This window comes from Budorcas taxicolor, chromosome 11, assembly GCF_023091745.1.
Source record: "Budorcas taxicolor isolate Tak-1 chromosome 11, Takin1.1, whole genome shotgun sequence".
NCBI lineage: Eukaryota > Metazoa > Chordata > Mammalia > Artiodactyla > Bovidae > Budorcas > Budorcas taxicolor.
This window is the reverse complement of record NC_068920.1, coordinates 12,143,334-12,158,053: the sequence shown is the minus strand read 5'-3', so window position 1 is coordinate 12,158,053 and position 14,720 is coordinate 12,143,334. Positions and strand designations below refer to the sequence as shown.

At 49.8% G+C, this 14,720-nt stretch overlaps 1 protein-coding gene across 1 annotated transcript in view; it reads right to left on the bottom strand.

Annotated features, from left to right (window-relative positions):
- Nucleotides 1-365: 365 nt before the first annotated feature.
- LY86 (lymphocyte antigen 86) overlaps nt 366-14,720 on the bottom strand; it is a 41,660-nt gene continuing 27,305 nt past the window's right edge. The window contains exons 3-5 of the mRNA XM_052649570.1: nt 13,673-13,801; nt 4,385-4,437; nt 366-491 (exon numbers count right to left, since the gene is read on the bottom strand). Coding sequence (XP_052505530.1) covers nt 408-491; nt 4,385-4,437; nt 13,673-13,801 — 266 coding nt within the window. The 3' untranslated portion in view covers nt 366-407. The remainder of the gene's footprint in view (nt 492-4,384; nt 4,438-13,672; nt 13,802-14,720) is intronic.

Sequence of the window (14,720 nt, the reverse complement as noted above, 5' to 3'; positions counted from 1 at the left end):
TCACTTATGCTGTGACAGCCCGTGGCTCTGTGTGCAGAGGAGCTCACGCTATAGCTATAGGCCCGTACCGGGATTCTTGAACAAACCACGAGGCACTCCTTTTGGGCCAGTTTCTTTATTTGATCCTGGGCTCCCAGGAGCTGGAAAGAGGTGAGCTTTGTCAGGAGAGCACTTAGGGATGAGGGACGGTCCCTCAAGACTGCTGGGTTGACCCCCAGGAGCTCCTGGGAGGCGGATACTCCGGGGCCTTCACTGCATCCATGGAGTACGGGGACCTTTGGTCTTGCGGCTGACAGCGCTGGCACCTTCCAGGAGGCTTGCTCTGTGGTCCACTGGTCCTCCCTCTCAGCAGGGTTCGTGGGAGGAGCTGCTGTCGCCACAAGACAGCTGACTGCACTTCGAAACGCTCAGGAATAGAGGACGGTGGCATTGGCGCAGGCCACAGTGGCATGGTCTTGGTTGTAGAGCTCCAGCAGGACCTGGTAGTCTCCCTGAGGGGCACGGGGAAGCAGCAGCTGTGAGACCCGCAGAGCCATCGCCTTGCAGCGGGCGCTCACTGAGCCCGTCACGTGCAGCCTCTGCTCTCGACCCTGGGGGTTAGGTCAGCAGGAGGAACCATGCCCTCCCCGCTGGCCCCCAGGCTGGCCCAGAGAGCAGAGGGCCCCCAGGATGGCTGGCTAAGCCTGAGATGCTGGTGCTCCAGATGGTGCTCCCGCGGGGAGCGGACTGATGGGGTGGTGGGGCTGGGGTGCTCAAGGCAGGCCCCCTGAGCAGGTGACCTCAGGGCCAAGACCTGAAGGAAGTGCGGGAGCTCGCCATTCCCCTGGAGGCTGGGGGCCCCGCATTTGAGGAGGCAGACAGGACTCTCAGAAGAGGCCTGTAGGAGGAGAGGGGAGGAGGCAGGGGACAGCCCCTCAGCCTGTGGGGGGTGGCGCCGGCCTCCACTCTGGGGGGTGGCCTGTCCCGACGTGGCTGTCGGCAGGGTCCCTTGTTGGAAGGAGATGGGGGGAGATGCGGAGGAAGCGGTGGACCAGGTAGGAGGCGCTGCAAGAGCCAGGTGAGAGGTGGGGACGGTTCGGAGCAGTTGGGGGAGACGGGGGAGAGGTGGGCGTTCTGGCTGGATTTGCAAAGACGAGCCGAGATGGTTTGCCGAGGAGACCCACGTGGGTGGGGAAGAGAGGGGTGAAGGCTGACCCCAGGGATGCTAGCCTGAGCAACAGGAAAGGCGGAGTGCTGTGTGCGGAGACGGAGGAGACAGCTGGGGGCAAAACTCAATGGCACAGAACCCGATCGCGCCACTCGAGAACGTGTTCCTGCCTTTCGGGATCCTTTCTGGCCACGGCCAGCCACAGAGGAGCCCCTCTGCCTGCGGTCAGGAAAGGCCGGCCAGGCTGTGTGTGGCACAGCAGAGAGGCCCCGGGCAGGAGCCACATCTGCAGCGCTTGTGGCCGAAGCCCTGCCCGCCCCACGGCCTGCGGCTGCGGACACTCTGTCCCGAGGAGAAAGGCTCTGCGTGGTGGAGGGCGGAGGAAGCTCCTGGAACTCCTGGCCCATCTCTGAGGAGCCAGTCACCCAAGGGAAAGTGTGTATTAGTTGCTCAGTTGTGTCCAACTCTTTGCAATCCCATGGACTAAAGCCCACCAGGCTCCTCTGTCCATGGGGATTCTCCAGGCAAAAATTCTGGAGTGAGCTGCCTTTCTTTTCTCCAGTAATCTTCCCAACCCAGGGATCAAATCCAGGTCTCCTGCCCTGCAGGCAGATTTTTTACCATCTGAGCCACCAGGGAAGCCCCCATCCAAGAAAGGGAGGGTGTTTAATCTGTATCAGCCTGGAGGGCAGGGCCAGATCAGACCACAGGATGGATGGTACATGACTGGTCTCAGGCTAAGAGAGAAGAACTTTCTAGCAATTAACAGAGGCCCAGGAGCGAGTGGGTTCCCCAGCACTGATGGGGTCTGGGGTGTGAGGGCTGCTGAAGGCAACCTTAGGCACCCTTCACCTTAAAGACGCTATGACGGTCTAGGCTCCCGAGGTCTGCTCAAATAGCAGCAGCTATGACTTCAGAAGCAGTGTTAGGGGCTTCAGTCACGGTGTAAAAGTCAGAGAATTAGGTCTGGATAAAGACCAGCTCACACGTGCACCTGAGTGGATTTCCTCCTCACTATCATCGTCGTCATCACCATCATCTACTTTTCACTGTTCCTGTGCCTTTAAGAACATGCCACACAAAATTATTGTAACCCAACTGAATCTTTCATCCATGCTTTAGAAGCCTAACAAAAGATGCAGTGTTTGAAGGAAGGGGTTCGGGATTTCTGAATCACAAGATATATTAATACATACTCTGCTCTAAGGGGTGGAGGTGTTCAGGCAGCTGTGCCCATCTGCGGGCAGGAGGAAGGGATGAGGCACAGACCAGGGGCCTTTCCGCGGTTTGGGTTTGCCAGGTAGGAGACCGTAGTTGCACCCTTGGCACTTACACGGTTCAGGCCATACCTGCAAGTTGGCAGCCAAGCTGGAGGCTCATAGAGTCTCTAAGGCAGAAAGCAGCCGCCACAGACAGATGCCCGCTGCAGGCGGGACTTCAGTGGGGCCAAGGACTGGTTGTGATAAAAAGAAAATAACACCGGCACACTGAAGACTGGTGGCTGGGTGGGAAGTTTTCAGTCGAGCAGGGGGTGGAATTAGCACAGAGCCCACCTCGGGGGGGTTTGGTGGGAGGAGGAGGACCTGGGGAAGGTCTTCTAAAACAAAAAGTCTGCACACCATTTCTGTCCCACGTTAGGGAGCAGCGTCTCTGCAGCCTGCAGGCTGGCAGCTGGCCAGGGGTGCCTGGGTGGGCTGGGCTGATCTTGGGCCAGCAAGGGAGCCCAGGTTGGAATTAAGGCCTCCAGCTGCCTTTGCGGCTCACGTGATGGGTCACACGTGTCCGCTCTGGTTCTGTCCCCTGCAGGCCTGGCTCGGGGGTCAGGACTGACCGGGTTCCTGCTCCACGGGCCCAGAAAGTCTTGAAGAGGTAGGAGGACCGCACAGAGGGCTTCTGTGGATGCTTGAACAGGCAGGCGGGGGCAGCCAACCTAACCAGTGTCTTAGCCTCACACTGGGCAACATCTCAAGGAACACTGTTAGTGGGCCATGGATGTGGGTAATGCATTCACCCACGTAGCCTACGTGGATGCAATAAACCTCATTACATCTGGGCTTCATTTCTTTCAAAGCAATCCTATGGCTTTTAAGTTCTTTCTCTCTATTTCATTGCAGTTGCTAAGAGTAACTGCTTTTTTTTTAAATCAATAATGCAAAACAAAAATTAATTGCTTGCAAATTTCGAGTTGATGAATTGGGGGTGCATGGGAAGGGTCTGCAGAAAAAAATGGAGAAAGAAAAAATTCAAATAGCAAAGATTTAAAGCAAAAACTTTGTGGGAGAAATTTGGTCTCACATCCTAGAAGGGAAGAGAGTTTGCACAACTTGCATGTTACCCTGAAAGGCTTGAGGAGAAGACTCTGGAAAGCCGGACCTGCCCCAGCTGCCAGAGCATCGCTGGAGAAAGACCGAGGTGGTCTGGAGACTTGGCGGCTTGAAGCGGGGGAATGCAGAGGCTGGGACAGAAAGGGAACACGCCCCGGGGGATGAAACAAGTTCAAGAGATTCTTTATGGAGAAGGAGGTCCTCTTCTAGAGTCATACTCAGGCTTTGGAAGATGAAAAGGATGAAATTGAAAACCAAAAAATGAAACCGAATACATTTCTGTGATTCTCTTGACGTTTTTCTGAAGGATGCTCTCGGGAGTATCTATTGAGAATGGATCACTATGTCCGAGTCGCTGGAGTTCAGCTGTTTCATAAAGTAATGGTATTTTAAATAAAAAGGAATTGTTGGAAAAACAGTGAAGGTGCAAGGCGTGGAGATTTTATTTACGGGGTGGGAGCTTGTGAGTACTGAGCAAGCACAGTAACTGGGGAGCTTAGCGCTTTCTGGGCTGTCTCTCTTCCCTTCTCTGAACGGCCAGCCCACCTGTGGCTGCCTGCCTCGCCTCTAACAGTCTGGCCACGCGGAGTCCTCCAGCAGGACAGGGCCCCAGAGCCCCTCCCTAGGGGCTCTGCCTCCACAAAGGGTGCCCCAGGGTCCCGCTGGACAAAAATGTTAAACACCCAAACGCCAAAACCCATGCATCAAGCTTTAATTAGCAAGTGCTCATGATGAAGTAACAGCTTCACCCAGAAAGGGTCTTCTCAGTGAAAGGAGATGCAAAAACTTTAAGGTTTCAGTTTAATTTCCTCTCCTCCTCCTCTGCTGTTTCTCCCCCACCCACCTCCTTCTTTAAGAAACTGCTCAATACAATAATTAAGGAACAAAACAAAACAGCAAACCAAACCCTTACCTCGGGAATTTCAAATCCAGGATTATTGAGAGGGCCAGCATAATAAATCTGCTCTGGAAAAACAGACAAAACGCGCATCACGTCATTCAATCATCGAAAACAGAATTGACTCGCTCTATTATCTGTGCTTATTGTGCCCTGGGGATCCAGTGATGGAAGCAAAAGGTCTCTGACTGTGTTACATAAATCCCTGAGTAAGACAGAATCCAGGCCTAGCAGGGAGCCAGAGACAGGCAGGGCATGAGAGAGCCAGGCAGAATGAGGGTTCAGAGGGTAGGCTGGCCCTGGGATGCTCAAGGTTAACTCCTAAGACAACTTCCCGCAACTGGTCCACCTTGGACAGCTACGATCCGTTTGGGCTCAGCGCCCTCGTTTTTAAGACGGGTATAGTAAGGACAGCAACAGAGTTGTGAGGAATGAAGAGAGTTAATCCATATAAAGCACTGATAATGACGTTTGGGAACATTTGCTAAAGTTACAAACGGAGATGCTGTGTTTGAGACAATGGTTGGTGTGGGACGTTTGCATGACAAGATCTCCCCAAGGCTTCTCACTGATTCTGTGACTTCTCAGTAGCCTTTCAAGAAAATCCCTTTGCTGCTGACGGCAGGAGCAGGTTGCTGCTGACGGCAGGAGCAGGTTGCTGCTGCCTGCAGCTCAAGAACCATGGCTGCTAGGACCACGAACCACTTAAAGTCCCTCAGGGAACGGGCCCCAGCTGACGGAGGAGCCGAGTCCCAGCACACCAGTGAGTGTGCCCCTCCCCGGCAGGTGCGGCTGGATTCTGCTTGGATTCCCTCGGACGCGTTTTATACCTACCTCTATTTGGTGTTTTAAGGTGACACAGTGCAAATGGCTGGACCTTGGAGGCAGGGCCCAGCTCTCCTCCTCACTAAGTGTTGGTGGACAAGTTGTTTAACTACCCCGTGACTCAGCACCCGCACGTGCAGCACAGAAGTAGGAAGGCCTCTCCTGAAGGGCACAGAGGGGCCAGGAGCCCGTGTGTGAGCTTGTGGAGAGTGGGGCCCCGGGAAGGGGGGAGCCAGCAGGTCTTTCCTGCACGTTTCTCCCCTTACTTCCCAATGTGAAGGAGAGGGACGCGAAGGTTCTGGGGGGATGCGGAGAAACGCACCAAGGCTGGGTTTGGGAACCTTCTTCCTGAGCCATTGTGAACAACTGATAAGTTCTACTGGTGTCTTTTTTTTTCTTTTTTTAGCTTCCATTTTAAAAAATGGATGAGGGCTGTTTTTTGAAGCATACCAAACAAATGCTATCTAGCACTTTGTTACGCTCATTTAATGCTCCGAGATCTGCTGATTTATGCTTCACTATGAGCAACCTTTGCAGGGTGAGAGATTGCCATGAATTCACTTTGCAGTTTCAACTGGAGCTTTTCTGTGGGCCCATCAAGTTCCTGAGAATTGCTGCAAGTAACTCGTGAAACTTTTTTTTTTTTAAACCTGATGAAACAACACCTAAAATTAAATCCTTGCTCCTTCCTTTTCCAGATCATCTCGGGTTCTGAGATTCCTTTAATTAACATCCTCACACTCCAGGGCTATAAAAAGAGCCGCGGTATATCTGTACCCACTTCTTTCTCTCCTTCTTTGGGAATCTTGATCAGTTTTTAATAAAGAGCATATTGAAATTTTCACCCTCCTGCTTCTGAATACTTGAAGTCATTTCTGCCAACTGGCTTTTTTTGGGGGGACCCAGATATTTGTGTGATTGGCACACAGTGTCTTTTTAGAGAGGAAATGGATTTTTAAATGTGGAAATAACAGCTCCCAAAGAGTCGTGGACCAGACGGCTGCCCTTTCACTAAGAGAGTGATCTAATGTTATTTAAACTTAGACACATTCACTGTGCACTTGCAATGGGGCGTTTATAAAATGCAGCCTTCTAGGGCTGAGTAGGGTCCCACCAAGCCCCTTCTCCAGGCATTCAGAGATGTGCTTGTTATCCCGGTCTTTCTGCCCTAATATCACGTGGCCCTCCTCTCAGTGACAAACTCCTATAAGGACTCGTTGACAATCTTAGCCTCTTTCTCTGCCAAGAATGGTTCCGACAGACACATGGGTTGTGCCCCCACTTCTAGCCAGATAGTTTCTCCTCTGGGCAGGGGACCTGGCTGGTGGGAGCTTTATGGAGTCTGGGAAAGGGCAACAGGAACAGTCCAGAAAGGCAAGGCAAACCTTTTCTGAGCAGTAATAGGATCCCCTAACAGAGAAACTCCAAAATCACTGCAGATGGTGGCTGTGGCCATGAAATTAAAAGATGCTTGCTCTTTGGAAGTAAGAGAGAGACTTCCTTCGTGGCTCAGACGGTAAAGCGTCTGTCTACAATGCGGGAGAGCCAGGTTCGATCCCTGGGTCGGGAAGATCCTCTGGAGAAGGAAATGGCAATCCACTCCAGTACTATTGCCTGGAAAATCCCATGGACAGAGGAGTTTGGTAGGCTACAGTCCATGGGGTCGCAAAGAGTCGGACACGACTGAGCGACTTCACTTTCACTTTCACGTTATGACCAACATAGATAGCATATTCAAAAGCAGAGACATTACTTTGCCAGCAAAGGTCTGTCTTGTCAAGGCTATGGCTTTTCCAGTGGTCATGTATGGATGTGAGAGTTGGACTGTGAAGAAAGCTGAGTGCCAAAGAATTGGTGCTTTTGAACTGTGGTGTTGGAGAAGATGCTTGAGAGCCCTTTGGACTGCAAGGAGATCCAACCAGTCCATTCTAAAGGAGATCAGTCCTGGGTGTTCTTTGGAAGGACTGATGCTAAATCTGAAACTCCAGTACTTTGGCGACCTCATGCGAAGAGTTGACTCATTGGAAAAGACTCTGATGCTGGGAGGGATTGGGAGCAGGAGGAAAAGGGGACAACAGAGGATGAGATGGCTGGATGGCATCACCGACTTGATGGACGTGAGTTGGAGTAAACTCCGGGAGATGGTGATAGACAGGGAGGCCTGGCGTGCTGCGATTCATGGGGTCGCAAAGAGTCGGACACGACTGAGTGACTGAACTGAACTGTACAGAGAAACTCACATCTCGCCCCAGCTACACGAGTAGCTGTATCACTGGCGAAGTTGTCAGAACTTCTTGGAGGGCCTTTTCATTGGAAACATACAGAGTTTGAGTTTTATTCTGATGATGCACAATTACATGGCCTCTTCACAAGGTCATAGTATGCACAGGTCAGACAAGCTGTGCCGGTTCTCCGTTTGGAGGCTGTACAGGCTACTAAGGCCCACCCCTCCCCCTACAAGATGTCCATGTCCTGATTTTTAGAGCCCGTAGATACTTTACAAGCCAAAGGGGATTTTGCAGACGCAAAATTAGGATTTTGAGATGTCATATGAAGGATTTTGAGATGGGGAGATTATCTTGGATTGTCTGGGTGAGTCCAGTGTAACTACAAGGGTCCCCATAAGCTGGGGAAGAGCAGCAGAAGAAGGGGATGTGAGGATGGAATCAGAGAGGAGGGATGTGGCTATAAGTCAAGGAAAGCCAGCAGCCTCCAGAAACTAAAAACCTCAAGGAAATGGACCTTTATCCATCCTTGGAATTCTCCCGAAGGAAACAGCCCTCCTGACTCTGGTTTCAGGCTTCTGGTGTTCAGAATTGTAAGAGAACACCTTTGTGTGGCAAGCTAGGGTCACAGCAGCAGTAGGGCACTGATACACTGATCTCAGGTTCAGAGAGGAGACTGGGTGGTCGGCCTGAGAAGGGCCAAGAGTGGTGGCTTACATATATTTGAAGTGAAGTGAAGTGAAAGTAGCTCAGTCGTGTCTGACTCTTTGCAACTCCATGGACTATACAGTCCATGGACCTCTCTAGGCCAGAATACTGGAGTGGGTAGCCCTTCCCTTCTCCAGGGGATCTTCCCAATCCAGGGGTCGAACCCAGGCCTCCTGCATTGCAGGTGGGTTCTTGGGCTCCAGCAAAGACCTCTTTGGAACCATGACACCCGCATACTCTAGGTATTCAACAAAAGAGAAAGTACCTGGGCTAGACAGTGAAATTTCCAACACAAATTCCAACTAAACTCAGGACAGGTGGTTAAGAAAAATGCAGAGTGATACAGAGCCTACCAGGTCAGTGATGCTTAGTACAACATTCCACAAAAGCATGACTACCTTGTATTGGCATCACTAGATAAAGCAGCCGCCACCCACATGTGGCCATTGAGAACCTGAAAGGTAGCTAGTGTGGCTAAGTGTTTAATTTAATTTACATGTAAGTGATTTCAATAGCCCCCCATGACGAGTGGCTATCGTATTGGACATTGCGGTTTTAGGTCAGCACTATCTACTGGAAATATAATGTGAGCCACATCTGTAATTTGCATCATTTTTAAAAAGGAAAAAGAAACAAGTGAAATTAATTTAATAATGCATGCATATTAACCCCGATATTGAAATTATTATAATTTCAATGAGCCCATTTGCAAAGCAGAAATAAAGGCACAGACGTAGAGAACAAATGAACGGACACCAAGGAGGGAAAAGAGGGTGGGATGATGAACTGAGAGACTGGCGTTGACATATGTGCACTATGGATATTGTGTCTAAAACAGATAATGAATGAGAACCTACTGCGGAGCACAGGGAACTCTGCTCAGCTTTCCGTGGCGGCTTAAATGGGAAGCAAATCCGAAAAAGAGGGGATATGTGTATGTGCGTAGCTCATCCACTTTGCTGTACGGCAGAGACTAACACAGCATTATAAAGCAACTAGACTTCAACAAAAACTTTTTTTTTTTTGGCAATAGAAAATATAATTAATACATTGCATACAAAATACAAATTTTGAATTTCATTTTTAAAAAAATCTAGGTCGCTAAAGGCAAAAAAAGTGTTAAAGAACTTAAAGCCATTGACAATGAATATTGATCTGGCAGAATGAGACCAGCTAACAATTAAAGGGGGAAAAAACCCCGATGATGCCTATAAGACAATGACATGCATATCAAAGTTAAGTTAAACTTGAAAAAACTGATCAAGGCTTTCAAAATCCTTTTCAAAAATGGCACCTTTTATGATCATATTGAAAGTAAAACATGCATGAATTAAAATATGCCATTAATAATTTTATCTTGAAGTTTTGTGAATCATCTCCGCTTGAAAGATTTTTTCAACAAAATTTTTAAAAAAGACTATAATTTCAAGAGATTATCAATGTAGAAAGCATCAGTGAGATTAAAAAAATTTTTTTTCAATCTATGTTTTGTACAAAGTCTTCAAAATTTGTTGCAAACTCTGCACTCTGAGCCCACCTCACTTGGATGGGCCCTGTTTCTGATCATCAGGGGCCACACGTGACCGGTGGCTCCTGGACTGGACAGGGCCACCAATGGAGCCGTGGATGGCCCAGGAGGTGAAATGATTTCCTCCAACTTCCTTCCTCCTACAAGAGCTTTCTGCCTTTGCCGCCCAGGTTTTCTCTGTAAGAGCATTACTTCTGGCAGCAAGAAGGGAAGGAAGATTTTTTTTTTTTTCCCCTTACCAACCTATTTTTGGATTTCTGTGGATAAACACTTAATATAACTCTCAAAATACAGCTTGTGAATCGGTGGGCTGATTGCATTGCCAGAAGGAGAAGCGAAGAAAATGGTGATGGGAAGAAAGGAAGAAACTGAGCTGATCTTTAGAGACCTGGGGCAGCTGCAGGGAAGGGCAGTGTGACCGAAAGTCAGGAAACAGACGGCACAGAGGGTGGTCTTCCTCAGACTGGGGGTCTCAGGTGTTCGTGCACATCAGAGCTCTCAGGACGTCTGCTAAAATGCAAACACCAGCAACCCACGGGGTCCACAGGAGAGCTGCCAGTCTGCTGTCTCAAATAGCTCCCTACATGATGATTACACAGAATTGTGAGTACTGGCTTCCCTGGTGGCTCAGACGGTAAAGCATCTGCCTGTAATGCAGGAGACCCGGGTTCAGTCCCTTGGTTGGGAGGATCCCCTGGAGAAGGAGATGGCAACCCCCTCCAGTATTCTTGCCTGGAGAATTCCGTGGACAGAGGAGCCTTGTAGGCTACAGTCCATGGGGTCGCAAAGAGTCAGACATGACTGACTGACTTCACTTCAGTTAGAGTTAATGAAACTCCACAACAGGCTAAGAATTTGTAAAGGATCCCGTATTACCTTAGAGAATTAAAAACACTTTGGCCCTTTGTTGCTCTTCAGTTTCTAAGTCATGTCTGACTCTCTGCCAACCCATGGACTGCAGTATGCCAGGCTTCCCCATCCTTCACTGTCTCCCAGAGTTTACTCAAGTTCATGTTCAATGAGTGGGTGATGCCATCCAACCATCGCATCCTCTGTCATCCCCTTTTCCTCCTGCCTTCAGTCTTTCCCAGCATCAGGGTCTTTTCCAAGAAGTCAGTTCTTCGCATCAGGTGGCCAAAGTATTGGAGCTTCAGCTTCAGCATCAGTCCTTCCAATGAATATTCAGGACTGATCTCCTTTAGGATGGACTGGTTTGATCTTCTTGCAGTTCAAGGGACTCTCAAGACTCTTCTCTAGCACCCCAATTTGAAAGCATCAATTCTTTGATGCTCAGATTCTTTATGGTCCAACTCTCACATTCGTACATAACTACTAGAAAAACCATAGCTTTGACTATCCGGACCTAGGTCCTATGTCACTATTAATCTCAATATTTTGGGCTCAACAAAAAGAACTGATGGATTTCAAAGGACAAGTTCAACACATTCTTCGGTCATTTACAAGAGGCTTAATTCTGAGGATGGAGGGAAGCTCCCAGGGCTACAGAATTCCTTAACAGGCAATATGTCTTTCTCTTTCTTCTTTCCTTCCTTCTTTCCTTCCCTTCTTTCTTTCTGTCTTTTCTTCCTTCCTTCCTTCTTTTCCTTCTCTTAGTAAAAAAAAAAAAGTCTAAGGTGATCATTGTTTCTATTTTTATTTTTATTTTTTGCAGTTCAAGGGTGGTGTTTCCTGCCAATGCAGTAATAAACCACTGTTTTTGTTGATTCTTCATGAATTTGCAGCGGCAGCTGCCCAGTCACTGCAAGCAGAAAACCCACAGCTGCTTGAAGTTTGCAAAGAACCAAACATGACGAGAAGAAAGGCTGAAGGCTGAGCTGCTGGTGCTTCCAAATTCCAGTTTCATGACAACTGCAGGTGGGGGTCTCTCCCCAGAGGTGGAAGGGGGCTGCGGGGGCTCTGCTCTCTCAGCCAGCAGAGGATATACAACCTGGACCTCAGGTTCCTGCTACCTCCAAGGAAAAGAGGTCTTAAACTTCTAAGCCCCCGAGGCTCTGCCGCCTCTCCAGGCCTTGTTAAAATGCAGACTTCCACTCTGAGATTGATGACTTCAGGGGCTCAGAGCCCTGGCTTGAGAAATCCCTCATCACCTGCGGGCAGTTGCTGCCATTTATCACTTACTGAGTCCTGTGTGCCAGACTCTGTCCTAAGGACTTTGTATAATTGTCCAATTTATCCTTACTAAGAATCCCATGAGGTCTCTATGTGGAAACTGAGGCTCAGACACACTGAGTAATTCTGCCTGAAGTCAAATAGCCATAAGGGACGGCAAAGGTCCGGTTCTTGTGAGCCTGGCTTCCCACCCTGTGTGGGAGGGGACTCAGAGCAAAGGCCCGGGGACCCGCAGGATGAAAGCCCGAAAAAGCGAAGCAGCTTCGAGACGCAGGAAGTCTTGATGTTGTTTAGTCGCTCAGTCGGGTCCGACTCTTTGCGACTCCATGGACAGTAGCCCGCCAGGCTCCTCTGTCCATGAGGTTTCCCAGGTGGGAAGACTGGAGTGGGTTGCCATGCCCTTCTCCGGGGCATCTTCCCGACCCAGAGATCGAATCTGCATCTCCTTGTTCTCCTGCACTGGCAGGTGGATTCTTTACTGCTGAGCCACCTGGGAAGCCCAGAGATAAGTAGGTCCCATTGAGACTGCTGGATTCAAAGTCCAGAGTGCTAACCGTTACACTACAGGGCCACTATCGGAGGTCTACAATGGCCCAGAAATCACGGATGTGCAGACAGGTAGGGAACGCTACCCCAGAGAAGATGTATTTTAAAATTAAGGCCTCAGACACAGCCACTTGCTCCCCTTCTTTCAGAGCAGAAATCAGCGGCTCGGTCCCTGGGACTGCATTTGTTACTAACGTGTGCCGTGAATGCAGAACAGTCGCAAAGGGAGGCCCCAGGTGGGGCTGCGGGGCTGCTGACAGAGGCTGGCTGGTCCTCGGCGTGGATCATCGGCGGGACGCGTCAAGGTGGCCTCTGCCTGGAAGGTGTTTTGTCTTGTTTCTACTACAGCTGCGTGAGGTATAAGGTGTTTTGCAGCAAGTGTTCCGGGTACTTTTTCCAAATCTAGGCAATTTCCTTCGTTTCTTAGACCCACAAAAAGCAGCGCTTAGAGACGGTGAGGCAGCGGAACTCCGGCTGATGAAATGTGAACTGCTGGCCTACACGGAGCTGCTAGGACTGACTGTGAGCAGCTAGAGACAGTGAGACCGAGAGGCCTTTGCAGTCAGTAATCTCGGGGAATGGCCAGGCTCACGTGCTCAGCGTGAACCAGGACAGACAGGAAACGCCCACGTTTGCGCAAGGGAGGGTGGGGGGGTGCCCAGCCCCAGCGCCCACTAAGCTTCCCACTTTGTCTTACTTGCAGGTGTGAGATCAGTGAACTTTGTCGTGGAAGCCCTACAATTCCAGCTGCTGCTAGGAATGACACCTGCCTCCTGGGCGATGTCATGTCAGACCTGAAAAACAGCTCTCAGGGGATCTTCTCTGCTGTGTATTGAAATTCATCTGATTAGGATGTATTCCCCGTTTGGACAAACACTTGCCATAGGTAAGATCGGACTGACACAAAAGATGAACCAGGGAGCAATTATTTCTTTGAATAAAGGACTCATCAGCTTGCAAAAGGTGTCGGGGTCATGTTTATCTTACCTCCAAGCTTTGCAATGCCTTTAAAATTAAGTCCATATCTATTGTTTTCATGTAGCTTACTTACTGTACTGGTTATTTTTCACAAGGTGCCACTGCTAACACTAACAACAATTTTCTCTTTGCAAACACCCGATAAATGCATTTCATTTGATGTCCACACTCGCCCTGTAAGGCAGGTCCTGTGGGATGGGCCATGTGGTCATTTTTATACAACATGTGATGATCCATGAGGCTAAGCTTATCCACAGGGGAGGGGGGACCCTAGATGCTGGTCTGGATATCGTGACCTTGGCCGCAAGCTCCTGTCCACCTCTCCCTGGGTCCCAGCCGCCCGTCAGCCGGCCCAACACCTACCTCCTTTCCTTCTTCCACAGAAAGAAAACTTGGGTAGATCCACTTCGCAGATGGGGTAGGAGAAGTTCAGGATGGACAGTCCTTTACTGAAGAGCGCGACGTCCAGAAACAGCTGCTCGATGTCCTCTCCTGGGGGCAAAGGGGAGACCAGCTTCCCTATTAGTGTGGGTTTCGCTGAGCATCAGAGTGTTCAGAAGTCATAAAAGCCTGAGCTGAAGGACCTTTCATCGCCAGAAGTCTGCGCCGTATGGCGAACAGCTTTCTGTTTCGGTGAAACAGCGTTTGGGCAATGCGACTGGGACAAGTCTGTGGATGGAAGACAGCCCTTTCACAGAATTTACCTGCCTGGAGCGGCTAGCTGACCTGCACCTGTGCCCTGATGCTGTGGAACCCGGGCACCTGGCTCCTACAGCTTCTCAGCTACGTGGTCCCAGGTGCCTCCCTCAAGTGCGGTCCAGCCTGCAACCCCTGCCGCTGATGCCCATTATCACACAGGAAGCTTCTGACTGCTCTGCATGGCCAGCTCCCGACTCTCTGCCTTTTTTTCCTTTCCTCCCTGTTTAGATTCTGTTTACTCCCTTCCTTCTAGTCCTCTTTTTCTCCCTACAGCATTCCTGGAGCCCAGACACTGTGCAAGGTCTGGAAATGCCAAGATGCCTGTGCGTTCTCGGCGTCCGGGAATGTTCCCTCCATTTCTCTGGAAAGAGTCCACGTGCTCTATTTATTAAATCCTTCTGCTCTGGTTTTGAGGAAGCTGTGAGAAAGGAGAGAGTCTAGCAGCTATAGCAATGTGATGACCAACTGTGATGACATGGCCACGTAAAAATAAAAATAAACAATCTGAAAGCATTCTGGCTCGTTGACTTGGTGGAGGGAGAAGATAACTCACGTCTTTGCCCGTGTCCGGGTTTAGGAGCTTAGATGAGTTATTTGTGGAATGAAATAATGCAAAGATAAACCGTGCTGCTGGTACCAGACTTGTTTGTGGCTGAGACAACTACGCAAAAAAGCCTTCTTTTGAGCAAACATTGATACTTAGGCTCAAAAT